The 23,531-nt window shown below is 53.6% G+C and overlaps 6 protein-coding genes across 6 annotated transcripts; 4 read left to right on the top strand and 2 right to left on the bottom strand.

Annotated features, from left to right (window-relative positions):
* Positions 1–119: 119 nt before the first annotated feature.
* Positions 120–1,522, top strand: PG994_006110 (FAD/NAD(P)-binding domain-containing protein; the record flags this gene model as incomplete). The annotated part of the gene is made up of 2 exons (XM_066857519.1): positions 120–754; positions 802–1,522. 2 exons carry the CDS (start codon positions 120–122, stop codon positions 1,520–1,522), a joined length of 1,356 nt encoding a protein of 451 aa, XP_066716788.1.
* Positions 1,523–2,207: 685 nt separating this feature from the next.
* Positions 2,208–3,367, bottom strand: PG994_006109 (triacylglycerol lipase; the record flags this gene model as incomplete). Its single annotated transcript, XM_066857518.1, has 3 exons — positions 2,208–2,268; positions 2,329–3,073; positions 3,139–3,367. 3 exons carry the CDS (start codon positions 3,365–3,367, stop codon positions 2,208–2,210), a joined length of 1,035 nt encoding a protein of 344 aa, XP_066716787.1.
* A 2,246-nt stretch (positions 3,368–5,613) lies between these two features.
* PG994_006108 (uncharacterized protein) lies at positions 5,614–6,757 on the top strand (the record flags this gene model as incomplete). Its single annotated transcript, XM_066857517.1, has 3 exons — positions 5,614–6,081; positions 6,132–6,306; positions 6,360–6,757. 3 exons carry the CDS (start codon positions 5,614–5,616, stop codon positions 6,755–6,757), a joined length of 1,041 nt encoding a protein of 346 aa, XP_066716786.1.
* A 1,432-nt stretch (positions 6,758–8,189) lies between these two features.
* PG994_006107 (NAD(P)-binding protein) lies at positions 8,190–9,149 on the bottom strand (the record flags this gene model as incomplete). The annotated part of the gene is made up of 1 exon (XM_066857516.1): positions 8,190–9,149. One exon carries the CDS (start codon positions 9,147–9,149, stop codon positions 8,190–8,192), a length of 960 nt encoding a protein of 319 aa, XP_066716785.1.
* A 1,008-nt stretch (positions 9,150–10,157) lies between these two features.
* PG994_006106 (uncharacterized protein) lies at positions 10,158–11,177 on the top strand (the record flags this gene model as incomplete). The annotated part of the gene is made up of 1 exon (XM_066857515.1): positions 10,158–11,177. The coding sequence occupies one exon, from the start codon at positions 10,158–10,160 to the stop codon at positions 11,175–11,177; it is 1,020 nt and encodes a 339-aa protein (XP_066716784.1).
* A 2,957-nt stretch (positions 11,178–14,134) lies between these two features.
* PG994_006105 (aldolase) lies at positions 14,135–16,335 on the top strand (the record flags this gene model as incomplete). The annotated part of the gene is made up of 2 exons (XM_066857514.1): positions 14,135–16,103; positions 16,148–16,335. 2 exons carry the CDS (start codon positions 14,135–14,137, stop codon positions 16,333–16,335), a joined length of 2,157 nt encoding a protein of 718 aa, XP_066716783.1.
* Between the last annotated feature and the right edge of the window lie 7,196 nt (positions 16,336–23,531).

Below are 23,531 nucleotides of genomic sequence, written 5' to 3'. Positions count from 1 at the left end.
AAAAGAAAAGACGAAGGGAAACCTACCAAGATTATGCGTGTTTAGAGCACTGGTTGCAGCGTCAAATTCTATTACAGATAATGCCTTGCTACGATACTGTAACACCAGACAGCATCAATATGTCGTCCACGCACCAGCAGCCCAAGTTCCGCCTCGCCATCGCCGGCGGCGGCATCGCCGGCCTGGCTCTCGCCGCGGCGTTGACCAAGTCCTGCCACGAGCAGCTGGCCGTCACCGTCTACGAGGCCGTGCCCGAATACAAGGACGTCGGGGCCGGCCTCGCGCTGCACCTCAACGCCATCAAGGCCATGGCCCTGCTGGGCCCGGCGCTCCAGCGCGCCTACTTCGAGCGCGCCCTCACTATGGCCGCCGAGGAGGACACCGAGATGGCCACCACGGTTATCCTGGCCCAGGGCCCCCACGCCGGCACCACCGTCGCCGAGCTGGGCCGCGCCAAGGGCCGCAAGACCATTGCGCGCTCCGATCTGGTCGAGAGGTTCCTCGAGCTCGTGCCCGCGGGGACGGTCCGGTTCGGGAAGCGGCTCGTAGCGATTTCGGAGGAGGAAGAAGCAGCCAATGGTGATGATGGCGTGGTCGTCAAGTTGTCCTTCAAGGACGGCACGACCGCCGAGGCGGACGCCCTGATCGGCGCCGACGGTATCCACAGCGTCACGCGCCGGTATCTCCTGGGCGCGGAGCACCCGGCCGCGGAGCCCAAGAACCACGACGGCTGGGTCATCTACCGGACGCTGGTGTCGACGGAGGAGGCACGGCAGAAAATCAACCCCGGTGGACGACCAGCGTGCCCATCATGCTGGGCCCGCGGGGCCACATCAACTGCATCCCGCTGAGAAAGAACACGCGGCTCAGCGCCGGGGTCGCCGTGCGCGGCAGCGTCTTCACGTCGTCATCATCCTCGCCGGACGAGGGAGACGACCCGCAGCAGTCGAAGTCGAAGCCGAAGCTGGACCCAAGCCTGTACGCGGACTACACCGAGGAGGCGCAGCAGATCGTCCGACTCGTCGCCGCCGACACCAGCGCGTCCTGGACGGCCGCCGACCACGACCACGCCCCGACCTACGCCCGGGGCCGCGTGTGCCTACTAGGCGACGCGGCGCACGCCTCGCTGCCCTTCGCCGGCAACGGAGCCGCGCAGGCGCTCGAGGACGCGGCGGTGCTGCACGCCCTGTTCAGTTCTTCCCTTTCCTCCGGCAATCTGCACGATCCCGGCGCGACGCTGGTCGAAAAAATGTTCGAGGCCTACGACGCCGTGCGCCGCCCGCGGTCCCAGGCCGTCGTGGACCTGGCGCGCCGGTTCGGCCGCGTCTACGCGTACGCCGAGGACGGCATGCACGAGGACCCGGTGCGGATGAAGGCCTTCTTCGCCGAGATGGGGGCGTTCACGAACCAGTTCGATGTGCGCGGGCAGAACGAGGAGGCGGTTCGCGTGTTCCAAGGTCTGATGATGGGGCGAAAATGCGACGGCAATGACGGCCAAGGGAGAACTGAGTTACCCAATTAAGGGACTTGGGGTCCGCCACTTACGAGGGGCAATGTATGTAGCTACTTGCAAATGATCTTCTTGTGTCCCGGTAACACTGGCGAGCTTTGCTGTGTTCAGAATGTCATTTTCAAATTCGATTGACAGCTTGATGGGTGATGAAGTACATGCGAGTAGAACACATAGTCCTTCCGACTACCCCTTCTTTACGTTCAGTACCACCTGTAGCTCGCACCTAGTAACCTCAAGGGAGCTATGGTCAAGACAGTGCACTGTACCACTGTGGTAGAGTGTCGACACCGACATTCATCATCCTAGTATATTTAATCAATGCCAAGGGCTGTAAGGCACCAGACAGTTTTCTGCAAGAATCATTGCAGTCCATCACATCTTATTCCCTTGAGTATGTGAAGCTGACCACTTATCCAAGGATCGATATCGCCGAGTATCTGATCGTTCCAGATCCAGCTAGCTGGGTCCCTTATATTTAGATGGTTGGGTTGACAGCTGCCTCGGAAGCTCCCTTGTTGTACACTTTGAGGCCCCCTGCCTGCAGTTTGCAACCCTTGGAAGGGAGGATAGAAAGCATCTGAGGCCAGGCAATGCAAATGCGGCGTCACTGTCACGTTCTCATTCTAGTTTATCGTGAAGCAAAGATATGCATCAAACGTAGATCTTAGACGACGTTAGATGAATTACTGCCCATTCAAAGCCCTTCTTTCGCAAGCATATCTGCGATATCGAGGTAGAATGCAATGGCATTAAAGCTTTGGAGGTCATGTCAGGATATTACTTCGCTCAGTCACTTTGGGTTCATGTTGACTCACTGGGGATCTCTGGCTGCCCAAAGCTTCCGCATCATCCATCGGAGACGATTCGTCCAGTTAATAAGGTCCAAATGGCTGACACCAACTAAAGTGCCTTTGTAATGCCCCCATTGACTGGAGGTAACACTGACCAAGCCATCGTTTGGGCCTTCGAGCCTATCCAGAATATCGTGAGAGAGGCGGAAGGGACTCAGGAATGGCAGCCGCTCCACCATTGCGCCATAGGAGAAGTAGCGCACGCTTGGGTCGTCAGGTGTCTTTGGGTTGAACTTCTCTCTCATGTACTTCTGCGTCAATTGTGCGAAGGCGCCTGTCTCGAACCCGGCGCCCTCTACGAGCTTGTACACACTAGGTAGACGCTCCGAGCCGATTTCATCAAACAGGTAGTCCGCAAAGGCACTGCCGTGGTGTGGAGAGGCAACTGTGACGAGCGACTTGACGTCAACATCCTTGGGTTGAAGGTTCGAGATCATGTAGCGCGCGTCTAAGCCACCCATAGAGTGGGCAATGATGTTGACGCTCTTGCCCTTAGCCACCTTAGCAATGCCTTGGGCCAGCTTCTCGGCCCGCTGTTCTATACTGCCGGAGGGTGGCACGGCGGAGGCGAAGACCTCGACGCCATTTGCTGTGAGAGCCTCCGATATGCCACGCCAGTACTGAATGGCCGGGAATAGAGACCCAGCTACTTTTAGCTCGGCAAAGCCCAATAGACCGTGAGCCAGAACAATGGGGTGTTTTGGGGTGGCTACGTGGTTTGGTCAGCAATGGCAATGATGGGCACGCATGTCTGGGGCTGGGGCTGGGGTTCACCATAATTATCTCTGATATAGGCATAGTCGTCTTGTATGCGCCTCCCTAACTCTTTCAATCGAGGATCGCCATCATCCGAGGTAGAGTAAGCGCGGTGCGGCGCAGGCGTCGGGCACCATTGACCAGCAGAGGGCCGAAGAGACCGGGTCGTAGTAGCAGCGATTCGACCCGGGCGGCAGAGGTGGTTAATAGAGCGAGCCGGCAAGCATCTGCTCATGCTCTGGGTCATTGCAACCCTTACTCCTTACCTAGCACAACAGGCTATACGCAGTTGGTTCGCTGGTGGGAACCGAGATGTGCTCAGCGTCGGAAATAGTCAAGCAAACAGGCCAGAAGCAGAGATTGACTATGGCCAGCCGCGTGTTCTTTTTGGCCGAGGTGTGCTAGAATGGAAGGGTGAGAAAAGTAAGGAGGTTTTGGCATCGTGATCTCAATTGGAGGGTTTGGCGCGCAGGGTGACAAAAGAGGCAGATGATGTCACGTCGCTAGTGCAAGGACGGGCTTGATCTGGTCCCTTCAACTTTCAAGGTTCCCATTTTTCGGCCTAAGATCTGTTTTGGTCCTAGGCCCGGCTCCTTCCTACGGCCCGCTGGCGTACTGTAGCATCCATCGATCATTGCGGGGGGGAGGGGCCGGCGTAAGGGGGGTTATTTTCATCGACCCCAACATGGACTCATCACAACATATGTCGCCTTTTGCTGTTCTGTTCTGTTATGTTATGTTCCATACACGTACTGTACTTACTTTGGGTATGCAGCATGTGACGATGGATGTAAAGATGGACCGATTGTCATGATGCTTTGCTACCAACTGGTTGCTCACGGGTATAAGCCGGTCACGACGAGGGCACAAGTGAGCGACGGGCGCAACCAATCCTGGAGCAGAGAAGCTAGATAGCTTTCCTCGTAAGTCACGACGCGACGAGTCCAAAATCTCTAGGCCCCCTACATGTGCGTGCTCATTCCTAATCCCAGACTGCCAGATTGACGCTCACGTACATACGGAGACTCGCAGGGGTTTGGATCGTTTCGTCGCTCAAGCTCCTTTCCCCGTCTGTGCCCAGATCGAACGACTTGGCTTGGCCCAGTTCGATGCCACGGTATCTACGTATCTAGATGAAGAAGTGGTCCCGCGTCTTGTTCCATTCATTCCTATCAATATTACCCGTTGTTTTGTAGAGATTGAGAGATCCTGGCCCCGACTAGATTAATCTATCTTGCAACGTACATACAGTCACAGTCACAGGATCAATCTCGTTTCCTACAACGGGCGCCGGCAGTTCCCTCCTGCCAAGCAGCCAAGTCTGCAGTGCGAATGAATAGACAAGACGACGAAGCGCGGCCTAGTTACCTCCTTCGTCGCTTTCTATTATCCCTGCACTTGAAGAGAGCTTGTCGTCGTGCACCGCTCGCCGCTTTTTAGCATACAACACATCATCTTGACCCTAGTGGAGCCGGCCACCCAGCATGGCCTTCTACCTATCGTGTTCGCTGCCGGACGGCTTCATGGTCACAGTGGGATCCTGGACAACCCAGCCCTGTTGACATCCGGAACGGGTTGAAAGCCCCGTTGATCGCGACATCCGTCTGCAGCCATGGTACGAGTTTGATAGGTGTCCGTCCATGTTTAGGCCCTCCAAGCCCCTCTACTTGCCAATCAATACAACCAACAAGCCAACACAATGTCGCGGTTGCATCTGCAATCTAGCGGATTCCGCTAAGCGAATCCACACGACCGCTTTCGATAGCCGCGTTAATTTATAGCCAGGAACCTCATTGGCTGCGGCTGACCAGGGATTCCGTAGCTGACCCAAACTGCCGGAAACCATCCTCGCCGCTATTGGAGTTGGGCGCAGAAGATCGCCCATCCATCCCACGGTATGATATTAGCAACGATTCGTGTGCTATTACTGCCCTTGTGAGGAATGACTCTTATGTTGAATACTGGCATCATCTGAGAGATACTTGGAGCTGCGAAGGGTGCTTCTCGGCAGTGCGATCCGTAGAACATACCCATTTTCTGTCCAGGGTATCGTAAGGTAGGGGTGGATCACTGCCCTGCCCTATCCAATGAGGGGAGACAAGGGGGCGGGGGGGGAGGGTAAAATGGTTGGCAACTTCCAACACCGGTGGCACCACATATGCAGACATGGTAGGGAGCTTCATCACTGAAAGACAATTCGCCTTCCATGGGGAGAGACAGGGTTGCTGACATCGGCTCATGCTTGGATGAACTCCGCTCGGTCCGGTGCTTGCCCAGCGCCCCCTCGGCATACTCTTCCACTTGCGAGAAAGCGACATGGGAGCCTGCTTTCCCTTCCCTTATCTCGGCCCATGGGCATCCCCCCAGCCTTGAGCCCTATATATCTATCTACCGAGTCTCGGCGCCACATGCAGACTTTCCCATCGTCCTACCCAAGGGTCTCCTTTCTGTTGTTGGACACGCTTCAGCCAAGACATGAAGAGAAAATAGAAAATGGTGGTGACTACAGGAAACTGCAGCACGGTCGTTAGCTGCCCCGAGACGTTTCTTCACAAGCCTTCGCTGGCTGGCTCCGTCGTTCTCTTGGCCATATTCGCAATCTTGATACCTACCGCCTTCGCACTGGGCGTTCGCTACCAGACCTCCGTATTCGCTACGATCATCATCACAGGGCTGGCATTGGAAGTGATCGGCTATATCGGTCGACTTCTTCTAGCAGTAGACGATGCTTCAACAAAGACGGACTTCATCTTGTCCTTGGTCGGAACGATTCTGGGCCCGACCATCATAGCCCTGGCCTTGTTCCGGCTTCTACCCCCCATCGTGGCGACGTACGGAGACGGCTTTCAAGCATGGCGACCACAGTGGCACAACTCTGTCTTCTATGCATTCACAGCCGTATGTGTCGTCCTGCAGGTGGTTGGTGCCGTCATGGCCACTGTACCGACAGATGCGGTTACGGTAAGCCCAAAACAAGACAAAACTGAAGGGCGAAAACTGATCAGTCCTAGCTTAATATTGGAATACGCCTTCTCGTTGCCGGGGTTGCCATACACTTGTCGAGCGTCCTCTTGTTCGCGCTCCTCGGGTTGCGCTTCGCTCTTGCTGTGCACCAACGAAAACATATACTCGATGCGAGCAAGTTGACGGTGCATAACACTCAGAGATTCAAAATATTCTTGATCGGTAAGTCATCACGTCAAGTACAGTATGGGCTCCCACTAAACGAATCTCCAAAGGCCTGTCTCTTGCGATACTGTTGCTTACGGTCAGAGCGATCTACCGACTCATCCCTATCTCGGGGGGCTTTGGTAGCCCCGTAGCTCAGAACGATGTGCTCTTCCTGGTGCTGGACGGCGTGATGGTCCTCCTGGCTGCTATTACGGCTCTTGCCTCCTTCCCCGGGAGACTCCTCGGCACGACGCTGCCCTCGGCGACGATTCAGGAGCGACGATTTGCGAGCAGACCCGAACGACCTTATCCTAGCGCGCCCGTTCAACTGCAGCCTACGTACGCCCCTACGCACTACCGTCAGAGTATCAAGTCCAGCAAGAGCTACTCGCCGCGTCAGAATCACTCGCCTCGCAAATATAACTCCCCGCAACAAAACATGGTGGATAGTGACGCTCTTTGGTGATCCAATGCCCACTTGCAGCCCTCACTCGCTCGAAATTCAAATTATAGCGCACACACAAAGGTACCCCCTTGTTTCCTCACACTTCTCCGACGGACATCAACTCTTGGCATCGGTACTCTACGGGGTCGTGGTGCTAGAGCTCGGGCAGGCCCAGGGAATGGTTCTCTTCATCAGGTGGTTTGGCATTAGTCGGGAATTTTGCTTTCGTTGGAATGGTTCTTGTACTCGTTGGAATGAATTACTGTCTATATGGTCACTTTCGACCTGTCGCTCATTGATACCAAAGTATGGAGTTCCGGATATTTATACTCAAATTGAACTACTACTTCATGACTCTGGCCTAACTCAAGGGTCATCCTGAACATCAAGAGAAGCCCATCCCTACGAGTGCGTTTACTTAACTTGGGTTTCAGTGGCGGCCCAGGATTAGGATGACTAAACACGGGATAACTCCTTAGCAATATGATACACGTAGCCAGTGATGGAATAGCTGGTTAGTTACAGGATGGCTGGCATAGACGTGACTCGTTTAGGGCAGTACGTACAGTCCATATCGCCTCATAGATGGAGCCATCTCTGTCGCTGTCTTCACGGGGGTCCGAGTAGGCACTATCGACACGCATTCGCCTTACACGTAAGCGCACTGTGGAACAGTAGGCAAAGAAGTACCGACTAGCAAACAAGAAACAAGCATTCAGAGTCAGAGGAACAATTGGCTCTTAGCCACGGATACGCTACCACTCCTCGCAACTACCGAAGGCCAATCGCGCGGTTCGGCATGCGTGTGATGGGGAAGCAAGGGATCACCGAGCGGGAAGGCGTAGAAGCCAGAAGCACGTCAGTCACAACAACGGTTTCCCACCGCTCAATCAGAACACAATAATCGGCAAAGGACCCTGCACCCATCTCGGATGATCTGTATATGTTTCAGGCCTAGTTTGTTCAACCTGCGCAGGACTTCTCCTTGCGACACGTGGGTGGTAGACGCCGCACCCGTAAGGTGAGTGTGTCAGGAAAAAGGGGGCTGGTAATAGGGGATTCGCTTTGCAGCGGGTTTGGCGGGCGATGGGATTAGGAAGGGATGGGGAAGGACTCGCGTAAACGGAATCTACTGAGTATCGCCTTAGGAACCTTTTCGTTCTCATTATGTCGAGCCTAACCAGTAATTCCTGTGCAAACTTGCTGATGATGCGCATGCACAGAACGCTCACTCTACTGAGATGATAACGATTAGGAGTCCAAAGTCTTGGCATTTCCTGCGCCGTGAGGAAGGCCCTAAGTTCTGGCTACTGTCTTGGTGTGCCGCTACCTCGAAGAATTTTCTTCTGTCACACCTACAGCCACGATACAAAACAGCTTTACCCTGAACAACGACATCACATGCAAGGCGTAATCGAGGCAGAGCATTAAGTCTCCAAAAGCGAGCTCTTCTTCATCTTAATAATACTGATGTGACAAGTAGCTCACCTCCAATGAGCCATGACGTTTTGCCCCAATCCGAGCACTCATTGTCAAGATTACTGCGACTTCGGTGGGTGCAATCCGCCCTTGTCCGGCGTCTTGTTGCCGAGCCTCCCTTCGTCGATGTACTTCTGCAGGAAGTCGATGACCCCCGGGTCTGGAGCCCGCGCTCTTTGATGTAGTGCTGCTCGATGAAGGAAACGGTATCGAGCCCGACGAGGTCCATGCCGCCGCAGGGTGGGATCTCGCTCTTGACGAACATCTCGTGCCAGACGGCGTCGAGGTCCTCGGGCGTCGCGACGCCCTCGGCCAGCTCCATGAGGGCCTCGCGCTTGATGGCGGCCCAGATGCGGTTGATGACGAAGCCCGTCGACTCCTTGCGGGCCCGGACGGGCACCATGGTGAGCCGCTTGAGCATGTCCAGCAGCCAGGGGAAGATGGCCTCGTGCGTGTCACCGCACGTCATGAGCTCCACCACGCGGTTGCGCGGCGGCATCATGTAGTGCATGTTGAGGACGCGCGCGCGCGTCGCGGGCGCGAGGTGCCGCGACATCTCGCGCGACTTGTACGACGACGAGTTGGTCGTCAGGACGGCGTCGGCCGGCGCCAGCCGCTCGAGCGCCGAGAAGGTCTCCTGCTTGATCGGCAGCTGCTCGGGCACGCATTCGACGACGACGAAGGCGGTCCGGACCGCGGGCGCGAGCTCCTCGAAGGTCTCGACGCGGAGGTCGCTGCTGCGCACGTCCGCCTTGTAGTCGCGCGCGTGCTCCTGGATGTACTCGCGGGCCGCCTCCAGCTGCTGCGCGTCCGGGTCGCGCAGGTGCACCGTGTAGCCGCCCGCGGCCCAGACGGCGCCGATGCGGCGTCCGAGGACGCCGGCGCCCAGGATGGCGATGCTTCTGTTTTCGGTGGGCGGGTTGGTCCACGACATGATGGCGGTCTGTCAAATAATGGTGGCTACTACAACAACAGTATATTCAGGAGTTCTGCCGGGTTTCCTGAGGTGACAGGTCGGCCCGGCGCCTATTTATACCTCGAAAATTGTCGTATGATACGCTGGCCCACTATGGGGGGTTTTACCCCCTACATAAACACCCACGTATCCTGCGGCATTGTCAGGTTGAGTGGATATGGTCGTCGAAGTGTGACCAGCATGAACCAAAACTGCCCGCTCAACACTCCTGCGCTTGCAATTACTTAAGCAATCGGCCCTTTCATATGAGCACAAATACCGAAATGCGGGTTGCATATGCCGGCACCTGCAGTAAAGCTTGTTACGGCATCTTCGGGGCCATGATGGTCGCTGGCGTGGCTCTGAAGAGCTAGCTAGTCTAGCGCCGTAGTCGGCGCTGCCGTAGATGTGGGTTGAAGTGGCTCTTCCCAGGTTCTCGGAACATGACGCGGAATGTACAACGTGGTAGAATTCGCAAAGTCGCCGTCAGGGCCCTGCTCATTTCTCCGAGATTTCCACAAGGCAAGGGCCTGAATCTTGTAACGAAGACTGAATAAAGTCGACCTGCAGCCTCTCGCGGCTGCAAGCTCCGGCTGTAGTCGGTATCACTTGAACGGATACAAGACATGCGATGCCATAGGTATGATTTGGTGTATGGTTCCACGGTGAAACGAATCGATCCGATGCAGACTGCGCAAGACGCTGGTTGGAATTCAAACGCTGCCACCGTGTTGTCGTCTCTTGTCGAGCTTCCGAGACTCGGCGCCGGAGCGGAGCTTTCCGAAGACTGAAAGACGCGCAGGTGAAAGCTTATCTTATCTCGATCGACACTTGAGAGTGCCGCCATTCCGATGTGATGTTTGGGACATTTCGTCCGATAAATGCAACGCATCGTGTGTACGTCAATTGATAGTTGAATGGTAGACTCTAGTTATCAGCTTTAAACAATTGATCTTGTTTAGCTTTCTGTGTCCAGTTTCGGCTATCATGGCAGGCAGCGTGCCTCGTATCGACATCTCCCCACCGCTGCTCAACTCCGCATGCCCGTGGGCTACAACCCTGGAAGACCTCCAGGCACTTTTCTGCTGTCCGTTCACGGGGGCAATCACCATCAGAACATCCCTACTCAAGGGATTTCACCATGATCCTGACATCCACCAGTACACATTCTTCGACCCAGTGACACATGCCACCAATGCGGAGGCCGGGTCGTCATCGTCGTCTGCTCCTATTCCCGAGACAGCAAGTCTCAATACACTGGGGTACAGTCCAATTCCACTGGAGACTTATCTCTCCTACATAGATGACATATCCGGGCAGCTTTCTGAGCCGACGAGCAAGTTGATCATCATTTCAGTAACCGGCGCACCTGACGAGGTTGCCGAATGCTATCGCCTCATTGCGGAGCACAGCCTCAAGCTGAACATGCCACTGGCAATGGAGGTCAACCTGAGCTGTCCGAACATACCCAATACATCTCCGCCAGCATACTCGGGTGAAGCGCTTTCGCGGTATTTGACCGCTCTGCAAGCGCTGATCGGCTCCGCGCCTGACCTCCCACGTCTTCCCTTCGGGCTTAAGACGCCGCCTTATACCTACGCGGACCAGTTTAAGACGTTGAAATCTGCTCTTATGTCTGGAGGCCCACCGTGTCCTGTCAGCTTTCTGACGGCAACCAACACTCTGGGTTCGTGCCTTGTATTGGCCGACGAAGACGGCGCTTCCGGGAAGCCTCGGCTGCCTGGATTAGGTATAGGGGGGATGGCCGGAGCACCTTTGCATCCGCTGGCTTTGGGCAACGTAGTGACTCTTAGAAGGATGCTAGATGAAAGCGAGGTGACCAAGCATATGGATATCATTGGCATAGGGGGCGTGGAAGATGGCTCTGGGTATGGAAGAATGAGAGGTGCCGGTGCAACAGCAGTTGGCCTTGCGACTGCCCTGGGTAGGAAAGGATTGAAGGTCTTTGAGGAGATCGGACCGACCACGAATCAGCCCCATAGATAGGCGTGGGCTGGGGCCATTCCACAAGTCATTCCCCATCTCTACATCGACCTGACATTCAGTGATGCATCATGTGGACTTTAGCTCGTGGGCACCTCGTTGGGCACCGACGAGCATGCCGGGTGCGTCATATGAAGCCAGCACTGAACCCGAGGCTGGCAATGGGACATTGTTACGCCAAAGCCAGGTTGACTCGTCCCATGCCGCTGCCATTTTCCATTTATTCCTTCTGCAGGGTTGCAATCGAGATAGCTCCTCGCTTGCTTGCGGGATGTGACCTACCAGACTATGGGTCGATCGTTCTAAAGGCACCTCGACCGATGCAAGCATGTTTCGGACGAAGATGTCGCCCGCCCATCGGTCTTTTCCGAAGCGAAAAGCACCCGTGAAGAATACAGAATCCACATGCAGAGTTGGGAACACGGAAAACGCCCAAGGTATATAGATTTGGGATACCGGGATCGCGCACCGTCACTTTCTTCATTTAAACCTGGTAGACTCCGAGGGGTGATTGGCGGAGAAATAAAGGCGGACGGCCGGGAATCTTGGCGCACGAGCAGACCCCAAGTTTTGGAATCATGACAGCTACCCAAGCCAACTCCACTGAAAAGAGACCCCTCAGTCCCATCAGAAATGTCCGATGCAGTAGCGGGACAGAAAGCAACATCAAATTTCAAGTATATGTTACCTTTCTAGGAGACACCAGACACGAACGCAAATGGTGATTTCGTCCACGCTATATCCATTTGCTGCTGAGATGCGAACAACGAGGCAGCTTATAAAATAGACATCGGATGTTTACTTAATGTAAATGTACAGTCTGCCCGATATTACTATAAGTAGAAGACCCACAGGTCGTACGTGCCTCCATTCTGGCATAAGGCACATACAATGGGACATTGATAAGTATGCAAGCGTTGTGACTGGAGGAAAAGACCTGTCAGGGACAAGGTGCATTGCTCCAACCTGTATTACTCGAGCTGAAACCTTCACAACGTATGCTGACAACCTGCCAACAATTTATCCGGCCACCAGACGGGTTACGGTTATGTAACGCCCAATCAAGGGCAGACAAAAAGGCTCCAAATGAAACACTTCCATCAGAAGCCGGCCCAAGGTTCAGTATGTAATTAGCGGACGAGAACTATTGCAGCACCATACCGTCTCTTGATAGCCCTGTCTGACCTTGGGATACAGGGTTTTGTGTAAGGTTTTGCTATTGATTTTGATAGACACCTGTACATGATGTATCCAGCAAGAGTGCGCTGCGCACCTGCAGGCTTTCCCTGCCCCACCATTCCCTGGGTAGGGGTTGGCTTTTCGCGTGCTTATCTGGTAGGACACAGCTAGAATTTTGGGGACTATCCACCCGAGTATTGAATGGCATCACATCCATAAGAACCGCCAAATGATTCTCCTCCCCAAGTCTAGCAGCTACCTTATACAGATATCATGAAGGTCGTCTTTGCAAAGGGAACGATATATGTATACAGCTCATGTAGACCGACTCAACCTCGACCTTCCAAGCGTCGGCGAATTATCCCGCCTTGAGCTTGGCGTGCTCGTGGCGGACCACATTTCCCACGGGCTAGCCAGAGTCCCCCAAGGATATCTCCACGAACTCTTCTTTCAGATTCGCGTTACAGGTGCCGTGCAATCACAGGGGGGGGCCTAGAAACTGGAAACTGGGGACTGTCTGTATTGGGTTCGTTCAAACGTTAACGCAAGGTAATCACCATTCGCTTGCTTGTATGCGCTCGCCCTCACCCATTGATTCATACCTGACCTATTCAGCCTGCCTGGGTCTTCAGGGCAATTAAGCAGACTTCGGTATTACCCGACTTTATCCATCCAGTACGCGACGGGGAGATCTATCAGTCTCTATCTCTGGTCTGGTAATGAGAGAAAAACCCCTACAGCCAGCTCAGATCCAGATCTCCGACTATCCGGTCTCGAGGGGGAACAAGAAACAACATCAAATAGCAGCAAGACAACCAGGTTTCGTTTCAAGGTTTACTACCCCGGCAACCCCTCTCACACGAGCATCTTCGACCCCGGCAGCCTGGCCTGACTGAGGTGGGCTGAGAGGCTCATCCCCAGTCGATCAACCCGATTGCGCCGAGACCGAGAAGTCCTGGAGAATCCTAGCGATTTGGTAGCTGGAAGAATTATAGCCACGGCTTCCTGGGGACAAGTAACAGTAAGCTGTGACCGCTCAGACATATTATTCCGGCCAGCTATCTTATCTCGCCTTCTATAGGTAGTATTACTTCGTCGTTTACCTGCGATACCGTCGTGCCCCCTCCACGGCTCGAACTTGCGACGCTGTACTTCAAGCCAACACTACCTCCCTCGACTTCACAGTCCAAGGGACGCTCAACGTCAAGCAAGGTCATCATTCACTGAAGATCATGACGGCCGATTCACACCCCACCTTTTTGTGACTGGTGACGGCGTCGTGTCTACAATTTATTACCATCACTAACCCCCGCTGGTTCGTTCCCACCGGTCGATCTTCCCTGGTGGTCCCCAGATTCTCACTTATCTAGATATCTACACGTCACAAAGTGTCGGCGCTCTCCCCAACATCCTCCGCAGCAAGTGCAGTCGTGTATTTGGCCTAAATCCTAACTCCGCATCGACCATTCCATCATTTTTGTCATGCAAGATTCATCTTTGAGTTCATAAAACGTGTTTTCTGGATACGCGATAGTCTTTTGGACCTCTTGGAGCTAGGACTCAACGGTGGGCAACAACCCGTGGATAATTCATTCTCGGGCTGTACTCATACCGCGCTTGGGATTGTGCTAGCGGATCCCACTCGGATTTCGAGGGCTAGCCCGCAGCGTCATTGTCAGAAACGCTTACGGCTTTCCATGCGTAGGATGGCTACGGTTCATCAGTTACAGGCGACGCCAACGCCTACTACGCATCGTCCCCGGAGTATGGTTGGGGCAACGATGGCACCAGAGGTTGAGATGGAGATTGACCTTCATTCCCAATCGCCTGCGACGAACGGGGTTAGGCACGGGAGTGGACCGCAACAAGGCGACACGAGGATTCCCGTCGTTGTCTATGGATCGGGCCAGGAGCAAATCGTTTCAGTATTTGCAGACGTTTTGGGCAAACCTTCTCGATTGGCACAGGATTTTCGGAACGCCACGTCTGCAGATGTGGAATATGTTGTCGGTATTCCTGCGGAGAAAGCCAAAGCGAATATAGCCTCTCGCGACAAGGCTCTGGTGGTCGTCATTAATGCGCATTGTGTGGCCCTGGGTATGCCTCCAGATACAGTCTTGTCATCACAATGCGACTACGAGTTTCTATACACGGAAACCCCTTTCTTCCGTCGGGACTTGGCACGGTTCACATCTTTCGTCCTCGGCCAAATTAACCACCATGAAGAGCTCATGGCAAAGCCTCGGACTTATTTTATCTCGACCACCTTTCCCGATGTGCGCGCAGCTCTTCCGAACCTAGACATACTAACGGTAGGAGCTGATGCTGTAGAGATACGCGTTGACCTGCTCAAGGAGCCCCTTAATGACGGCAGCTTCTCGGCAGTGCCAAGTCTGAGCTATGTGGGTGAGCAGGTCATGCTGCTGCGGCAGCGGACAGAGTTACCTCTCATCTTTACAACTCGCTGTACTAGGGAAAACGGCCGTTTTCCTATGGAAAACCCGGGGTTGTACTATGATTACTTATACCGAGCGATTCAGTGGGGCGTGGAATATATTGACGTGGAAGTCTGGCTTCCCGAATCTATCCGGCAGAAGCTTCACGAGCAAAGGGGAAACAGTCGCATTATGTCCGCATTTCATGACTTCTCGAGCACTTTCAAGTGGCCTTCGGCTCAGGCTCAATCGGTCTTTCTCGAATCAAGGAAATACGCAGACATTGTCAAGATGATTGCTTTCATCAGCGAACACAACGAGAACTTTGAGCTCGAATACTTCCGCTCCAAGATACGAGCAGAATATCCAGATGCACCGCCCCTTTCCATGGTAAACATGGGCGAAACAGGGCAGCTATCGCGTACGCTCAATAAGGTGTTCACACCCATAACGCATCCTTTGCTTCCCATCATCGCTGCCCCTGGTCAGATGAGTGCATCCGAGATCAACGCTGCGCTCTCACTGCTTGGCCAGCTACCGAAAAGGAGCGTTTACGGCATCAGTACCCCCGCTGCACGTGTAGCCACCCCCCAGGCGCCATTTTACGAGAAGTGTTTCAATGAGCTGGGCTTGCCTCATGCATTCTCTGTCGTGGAAAGGCATCCCAAAGCGGGTGGTATCGAAACGTGGTGCGACCAGAGATCCTTTGGCGGTGCCTACTTGAGCCCACCTGTTCCTTATCCTAGCTTAGTGCGTAACAATCCCTTCTTCGCCCGGCTACGCGATGGTTCAGGTCCAGTACTTACCGAGGCCGCTCGGGTTATCGGTATGATCGACACCATTGTCGTACGCTCGGGAGCAAGCTCGACCCCTGTCTCGGCGCCGGCTTCCATCCCCTCGAGTCCCAGCCGGCGTGGCGATTCGAATTTCTCTGGGGGGCATCAGATCGCGAACTCCGGCTTGCCCCCTAACTCCATCATCACCTTGGATAACGCAAGCTGGCGTGGTATACTGAGTACACTGACACGCGATCTGGCCCCTTCGGCCTACTTCGGCCGTACCGCCTTGGTTCTAGGCTCGAGTTCCGATGATGCCGCATCTACAATCTACGCGCTCAAAGCCCTGAAGATAGGCAAAGTCTACACGGTTGGGTTCAAGACACCATTCTCGCTTGCGAGAGGCATGGATATCGAACCCTTCAACAGCCTCGAGAGCCTGCAGCGTGCGCGCATGGTAGGCGATGAGGCCAGCCCTTTCGTCGTCGTTTCTGCCCTTAAGTCCCGACAAGAGCAATATTGTCGGCATGCTGCTTCGCGTATTTGGGGATCGAGGGGTCACCATCCCCAAATACACATAAAGTGTTCCTGGACCTGGCCGATGGACCGCGAAAAGGGGATCCCGGAATTGTGGCGGAGCAGAGCGGCTTTGCGGCTTATGGCGTCGCGGACTCTACGGCCTTTACAACCGTCGAGACATTGAGGCTTCTGGTTGGCCAAAACGTGCCGTATAGCTTTGTGCGGCTGGCGAGCGGAAGGGGAATGTTTTGAGTTCTCCGTACGTCGTCGAGCTAGCCGTCGGTTCTCATCCTGTGGACTTTCGTTGAAAGGATGTACATTGTGATCGACATACTGGATCCCGATAGCGATACCTGGTTTATCCGAGCGCATACTCTTTTGGTTGCCAGAGGCTTGTGGGTTATGGGGCCCTTTCACGCGAAACTGCGGAAACGAGCTATGCCCCAGGGCATATCCGGCCATCACCTTCTGACGACAAGAGGCAAACATTCTATTCATGTCTGACTGAGCAAATAAATGACCCAGTTGCTACCATACAATAGAGCTTGTTGCAAGTCTAGGTTGTCTCTGTTTCGGAGCCGCGAGCTGGAGGGAAAGTTGTTTGGTATAGCATGTATGTGGCGTTATAGCTCCGGGAGTTTGCTTTTTGAAGTGGGAATAGGGGCACAAAGGAGAGGGGAAGGGGGACTTTTGGCTAGCTATCATGATTGGGAAACGGATATATACCATTTTCTTCTTCTCTATATTTCAATACTGTATCCGCAAGAGGATGGGTAGGATAGCATAGATCTATAATCTCGCCTGTCTAATTGAAACATCCTGCACCAAAGTCTATCAACCGGGTCGCATCAATAACTCGCGCGGTAGGATCGTTCGTCCTGTTTGATCATGGCGTGGCAGTATGTCCACGGTTGAGTCGCTGATGAAGGGTTAATCATCAAGAAGCACGGTGATGATGCCAGAGATGGTTCCGACCTGTGTGTAAGACATATGCACATGGCCTCACATACTTCGTTCGTCGTCTGGGGTTCTCTGCGCAGGTTTAGTTAAGTATATAGAGAAAGTGTTCTTCAGATAGTACTGGGAGGTGACAGCTGTATGTATGTATTTCTATCTTAATATGGCCTCGCTTATGAACTGGCTGAGTCTCACAGTCTCGTAAGTGTGTCTGTCATCCACTTGACCGGCTTGTCACTATATGTACATGATATGATGCTTTGTTCTCGGTCCGTGGCAACTCGGCTTATGTGGATGCCGGACGCCTCACAAGGTTGAACGGTGTCGTGTTTATGCCAGAAGACATGCATGATGTGTGTGCTAGGTCTGCGTCTTGTTGATACTGTATAGGGCGGCCTGCATCAACACCTGTATTTTCCCCATAAGGCAGCAGGCAGCACTTGTACGATATACTAGAGTTAACGGCATAGGAAAGGCTGGTTCGGTACCCAGGGTAATGCAAAATATATAATATACACGTCGATGGAGTAGGGTAATAAGCGGAGCCGAGGCATTCCCCCCCCCCCCCCTTTCTCTCCCTCCCTCTCTCTCTCTCTCTTTCTATCCCTCTCTCTCATACGGTCTTGTGCTTGAAAAGACTGACAGTAGTCCCTTTCTACAGCCACAAAGTAGGTAGGAGGACAGGGTATGTGACTCCATCCCCCCTTTTTCTAATTCCTGCTAATAGACTCGTATCCACATCATCTACTGCAAGTAAGAGATGAAAGGGGTGGCGGGTCTCACTATTGTGGCGATATCCGCCACGCCGCCAGCTACTGTGAGGGGATGCGCCTGTAGAATTGGCGTTTGGATACCTGGCGACCTCATTCGGTGGTTGATTCGTGGCCTAGCTACCTGTCTAGAGAGTGTTCTCGGCTTCGCCTCAGCAACTGAGTGGGTGTCACTGCGAGGAAGCATAGAGGGGTGGATGAACTGCCATTGGTTGCTTGTACCATTTCCCTTCACCAACCTATACGATGTTGACCATTCTCAATGTTCTAGAGCTCTGGACGATTCATATCCAGTGTCAACCGAAAGCTATGCATTCCTGAGGGTGCGCCACTCATATACGTGCGATGAGCCAGGTGCAAGTTCCCCAGGAGATCTTCGGTGACGTACATGCTTGCCAAACATCGATGAAAGCACACTCGATTCAACTCATGTCAGATACATGGTTTGCCGTCACCTCCAGCTTATGTTTCCATGCAGTCGCTGAAGCAGGGAAGTTGACTGGGTACCAAGACGTTGCGTTGCGTTCGCTACACGAAATGGCAGGGTACCGCATACTTCTCGAGGGTGTCACAGGGTATGTTTTCGGGCCTCTGAGGTGTAAGCCTCCAAGAGGACAGTCGGCGGAAAGGGTGATGCCAGGGGCGAACTACGGAAGTCGCACCGGCTTTCCTATATTTAGACCTCTCCGGAGGGTAGGCAGCCATGACTGGTTCCGAAATAGTGCGGCTAGAGCCTTAAAAGTAACGGTTGGCAGCATGCGGCTGATGTGAGTAGTGCCCCAAAAAGAAAAGACTGAAAGGAGTGAGGCCGAAATGGGGTTGTGTTTGTATTGTATGACTCGAGGCTCTCCCCGTGGGGTATGCTGATATGACAGTGAGGCAGGCGAGCAGACAAGCAGCCTTGTCCGGCTCTCGCCCTTCTTTCCTTCTCTCTCTCTCTCTCTCTCTATCATTTTAGCTTCCCCTTGGTATAGCTGCTTGCAGACAGACAGACGGCAATTAGGTTAGACGAGAAACCGGTGGCACAGTCCTTGTTCATCTCGGGAAACCACCTCGTCAGGATGCATGCGTGGGCGTGGACCAGACGCAAGTCGGTTCACGGAGGCTTCGGTAATGGGGTGTCCTGTACGTACGCGGCCATGTCATGCATTGTCGTTGTGTCTGTCCGAAGTTGGACCGGGTACGCCCACACGCATACGCCTACTTGTGTATGTATGTGTCGAGCATCATGCGCACAGCATAACCTGGGCTCGGCGACTAACTTACCTACAGACATCCATACAGGAGATCCATAGGCGCATCTGTGGAGAAGAGAGGAGCCACAGCCTCCGATAGTACGTATGTGTGTAAGCAAATTTTGTAGGCGCTGCAAGGTATGGACAAGTATAGTCTCGCATGACAGGCAACGCCCATGCTTCCTCGTGCTCCTTGCTCGGCATGTACTTAGACGAGGCGAAGGTGCTTACCGTGGAGACTCGGGAGACTCGTATTGAGTATTAAAGGGAGAGTCCTTGCAGAAACCGTGGGGTACAGCCAGGCTTTTGAAAGTACCTTACTTGTCGTGTAAGTTGGTCGCTGCTGGATTCCTGCCCTACGTATGATCAGCACCACTTTCCTCATTCAGGGTATGGAAGCGTGCCTATATATGGCCTCGCTGCAACGCCCAAGCCGGTGCGTGTGTGCAGTCTGTATGAAGTCATCATCATGCTCTAGAGGTGTGGTAAGCCACGATAGTGACCATCCTTCGATGAGCGAATGTGTACCACGTAAAGTCTAGAGGGAGCCTTTACCAGGTTAGGCACTTACATCCTACATCCTACATGCCTAGCGTACACCATACCATGTCTTTGGGAGATTCGTAGGGAGCTTTGCAGGGTGATGGTGCCCAACCGCACCGCACAAGGAAGCTCCAGTCTGAGAAGGGCTTGAAATCGATAGGCGCGCGCAGCATTGATTCAGGTGCATCACCCATGACCAAACCCGGATTTGCTGCTCTAGAAATCCTACCGACGACGAGTGAAACAGAAAGCTGTGGGGCAGCCGGGCCTGACCCATTATGCAGCCTCGAACGTCTTCGGCGCCTTCGATCACCTGAAGATATGAGAGAGAGAGAGAGAGGAGGGGGAAGGGGGGGGAGGAGTCTTGTCGATTTCATCAATGGTTTCCAAGTGCCGAGGCTTGACCGCGCGCCGCCACCTTATGGCTTCCACATTCACAATGCTGGAGCAGATCAACAAGAAGTGGTGGTCTGTGGTAAGCCGATTGGAACAAGCTGACGGGGTTATCCCGTCACAGACAGACATACATACATACATGCAGCGACTATACTACTGCAAAGAGCGAAGGATCCCGGCTGCTGCAAGAAGAGGGCTGAAAAAGCCCAGGGCAAAAGTTCAGACGGCAATGCCTGCTCCAGTTCCACCAGGATTGGACCGATGACTGACAGCCGCGAGTTGCGACGATCTAGTTTGGAGTATGTAGCAGCAATGGAATGTCAACGTTCGCGACAACGTGGATAGGTAGCATTGATCCACCATGGGTACAAGTGGTAGTATGTATGTAGGTAATGTAAGTCATTGCCAAAGCAGGCGTTGTCCTTGTCATGACCGCGGAAACCCGGTGAAGCGTCTGGCGGGACTATTGCTACTTGCGTGCTAGCCTGCCAACTTGTGTGATTTGAACCTTGGCGGTGCTCTTGGAAATTTGGGACAGACAGAGATTGCGCCTTCAAACAAAAGACCCTCCTGCCGGTTTGGTATGGTGGTGGTTGTGGTGGTGGTCGTCGTCGTCGTCGTCGTCGCTATCGTCGTCGTGTTTCTTCCCAAGTCGCCGTGTTGGTCGGATCAGGGTCGTATGAGGTCCCGAGTCTTTCTAAGTCGGTCGGGCGGCTTGTCCATACGTTGGTTGGATGGTAGTAGTGCCAGAGCACTATATTTCCACCTGGTTTGACCTGGTTGACCTGGAACCTACTCCGTAGCCGTTTAGCTTTTTAGTGTCCTGTTCGTCTGGTCTTTTCGAGGCTAGCGGTCTCAACCGTTTGCCGTCCCGTCTTTCCAGCGGGTGGGGTGCCCTGGGTGCCCTGCTGGGTTGCCCTCTGTGGACGCTGGAGCCATTTCAGTTGGCAGCCAACGGCCGAGCCGGCTTCCCCGCCGTCCCCTGCCAGCTGCGACTATAACACCGCTCTTATAGCCCTTCTCCACGTTTTTCTGCTCTCCTGTCTCAGTCCCGAACAACTGGGCTTATAGCCCAATGGCAGCTATAATAGCTTGATCATGCACCGGGATGAGGGAAGCTGAGATAGACGAGGCAGACGCAGCCCATTTCGTCACTCCCACGCTTTCTTTTTCGCCTCTTGACACCAAACATGCTCCCGATTTCATCTTCATGCTCAATGCGTTGGGTTCGGTTCCCCGACAAGTTAGCATCCAGGGCCCGGCCGGCACCTTGCCCGAATCCGCAGGTCCTTGTAGAATCGCAAGATTGCATGATTCGGGACCATAGAAAGCCCAACAATGGCACAACGCAGCGATAAACCCGAGGTTAGTCTGTTCCCATGGCGTACTTTACACTGGATGCTGTACTCGAAACGGTACCGACAGGCCCCAGCCGAGGATGGACCGTGGTAGAGTCGGAGGAGCACAGCACGCCCTGGCACGATTTACACCGGGGGCCTAGGGAGCCTTGGGAGCTTTGGCATTGGTTGGAGGGCCCTTTTCACGTCGTCACCAGCAGAGCTACCTTACTGTCTGCAGTCCTGAAATCTCCCGTACTGCATCCCACTGATTCAGGTAACCTAGGAGCTTTGGTAATGGTTCTCGGGAGTCGGTCAACGCTACAGTGGTTCCCAATTGGCACGGCTAGTTCACAGCTGTGATAGCCTTTGATTATCTATAGTTCGTCGAATGTTCTTAGCAGTCATCCATATCCATCACTACGTAGTAGCAGTGTGTAGATGTTCCCGTATTAGCTGCAATTCCACCTCACCTCCAGTGGGTTGTGCCCAGTCGTCGCAAAATTGCGGAAGCAACCTTCAGGTCGTACTTCATCTCTAGCCAGTAGCCGCAGATAAGCATAAGCAGGAAGCGAAAGATGGGCGGCAGGTTACTTTTTGAGACCAGATGAATCCAACCTAGCCAATCGAAACACGTTGTCGATCATGCCACAGACAACGGACAACTGCCGTGTGGAGTCCTGTGCTTGCTCGGCTAGGTGGTGCGAGCCCGCACCTACAATAACATGGCTATGTACGTCCACTACATACTTAATGTATAATACCTTATGATATGACCTACTGCGCATTCAATGTCGGCAAGGTTGAGACAAAAAACCCTTTGCCTGCTTAAGCGATGCCCGGCTCCAAACTCGGGGCGGGCTTGGGCGCGGCCAAAAGAAATTAGGAGCAGGCCGTTATTGCAGGTTGTCACATGCCCCATCCGCTAAGTCGTGGCCGTCTGGGTGGGAGTCGCACATAGGGCCAAGCGGGTGCTGAGATCTGTAGGAAGCCGGTTCCTAGATATTGATGAAGAGCCGATGCAGGTAATCTAATTCGCCTGATGATCAATGGATCCTTTGCATCGAAAATACCCTCACCTTCTCACGGGCTGGGTTCCTCATGTAAAAGTACTGATGATGCTTCATTGGAATATCATGAGATAATTTCGATGCTTTTTTGTATCCAAGCCGACAAGGTCAATATATTCACCCGTCTCTCATTTCCATATTAACCTCATGGGTAAAGTAGAAAAGGATACTGTAGTATGCGGGGAAGCCAGAGGGGGCAACATCTCCAACACCGAATGGTGAAATAATCTGGCCAGCAACTTCGCGATCGAGTGCTTGAGTCTCATGCATGGGGCAGATAGATTAATAGCCAATCGATTATACGTACATGCCCTGCAGTAACGAGAAAAATGTTCCTTCTCTCTGTCAGGTAGCAGCTATATCATAGTAGGTAGGTACTCCGTAGTGTATATGATTTCAGAGCTGTCAGTTTGTACATCAATGCATGCTTCAACTTCCAGAATACGGTGATGAAATCTATCATAGCTCATAAAACCGCGGCACCTCGATGGACCCATTGGACCGGACCGGGACCTGGATCAAGGTTCTAGGTATCATCTTACAGTTGGTTAACGTCGACAGTTGAGAAAATTCCAGAGCCCGAGTCCCAAACCGCGGCGGTAAACCCCGCGCGCTAATTTGATTTAGGTGGGCACATGCTAGACACACCTCAGCTTCACAAAAACAATATGGGACTACCTTCGGACCTGCCTGCTACTCTCGTCTTAACATGGCCCGCTTTCACGGCATACGAATTAACCTATTTTCAGAAGGTCAACTTGGACTTCTGCCGGCAAGCACCAGTCCTTGTCTGGTTCAAAGTGACCGGCCATGGGAAACGAGCGAAGGAAGAGGAAGACACGCTGCAGCCCCCGCAATAAGGTCTCCTTCGGTAGAATTTCTGATCATACACATACAGTCACAGCCGTGCTCGGCTCTTCTTCCCCGTTCGGTGAGAGGCCACGAACGAGCGAACCATGGTTCAAGGTTAATAAGTGAATTTCAAGGTCAGCGTCACATCACTACAGCATCTATCCCGCCGTTACACGCCATTCTGGAGCATCGCGAGCCTTAAAGCGGCTCGCGATAAGGTCCACGGTGAGCATCGAACCTGTCCCAACTTCTAAAAGTAAACATGTTCGCTGGGCAGAAAGAAGCGGG

The sequence above is a fragment of the Apiospora phragmitis genome, assembly GCF_038363925.1.
Source record: "Apiospora phragmitis strain CBS 135458 chromosome Unknown utg000006l:1.0-5683423.0:1.0-5690449.0, whole genome shotgun sequence".
Taxonomy (NCBI): domain Eukaryota; kingdom Fungi; phylum Ascomycota; class Sordariomycetes; order Amphisphaeriales; family Apiosporaceae; genus Apiospora; species Apiospora phragmitis.
Note: the sequence above shows the minus strand (reverse complement) of the source record. Positions and strands in the feature narration are given on the sequence as shown.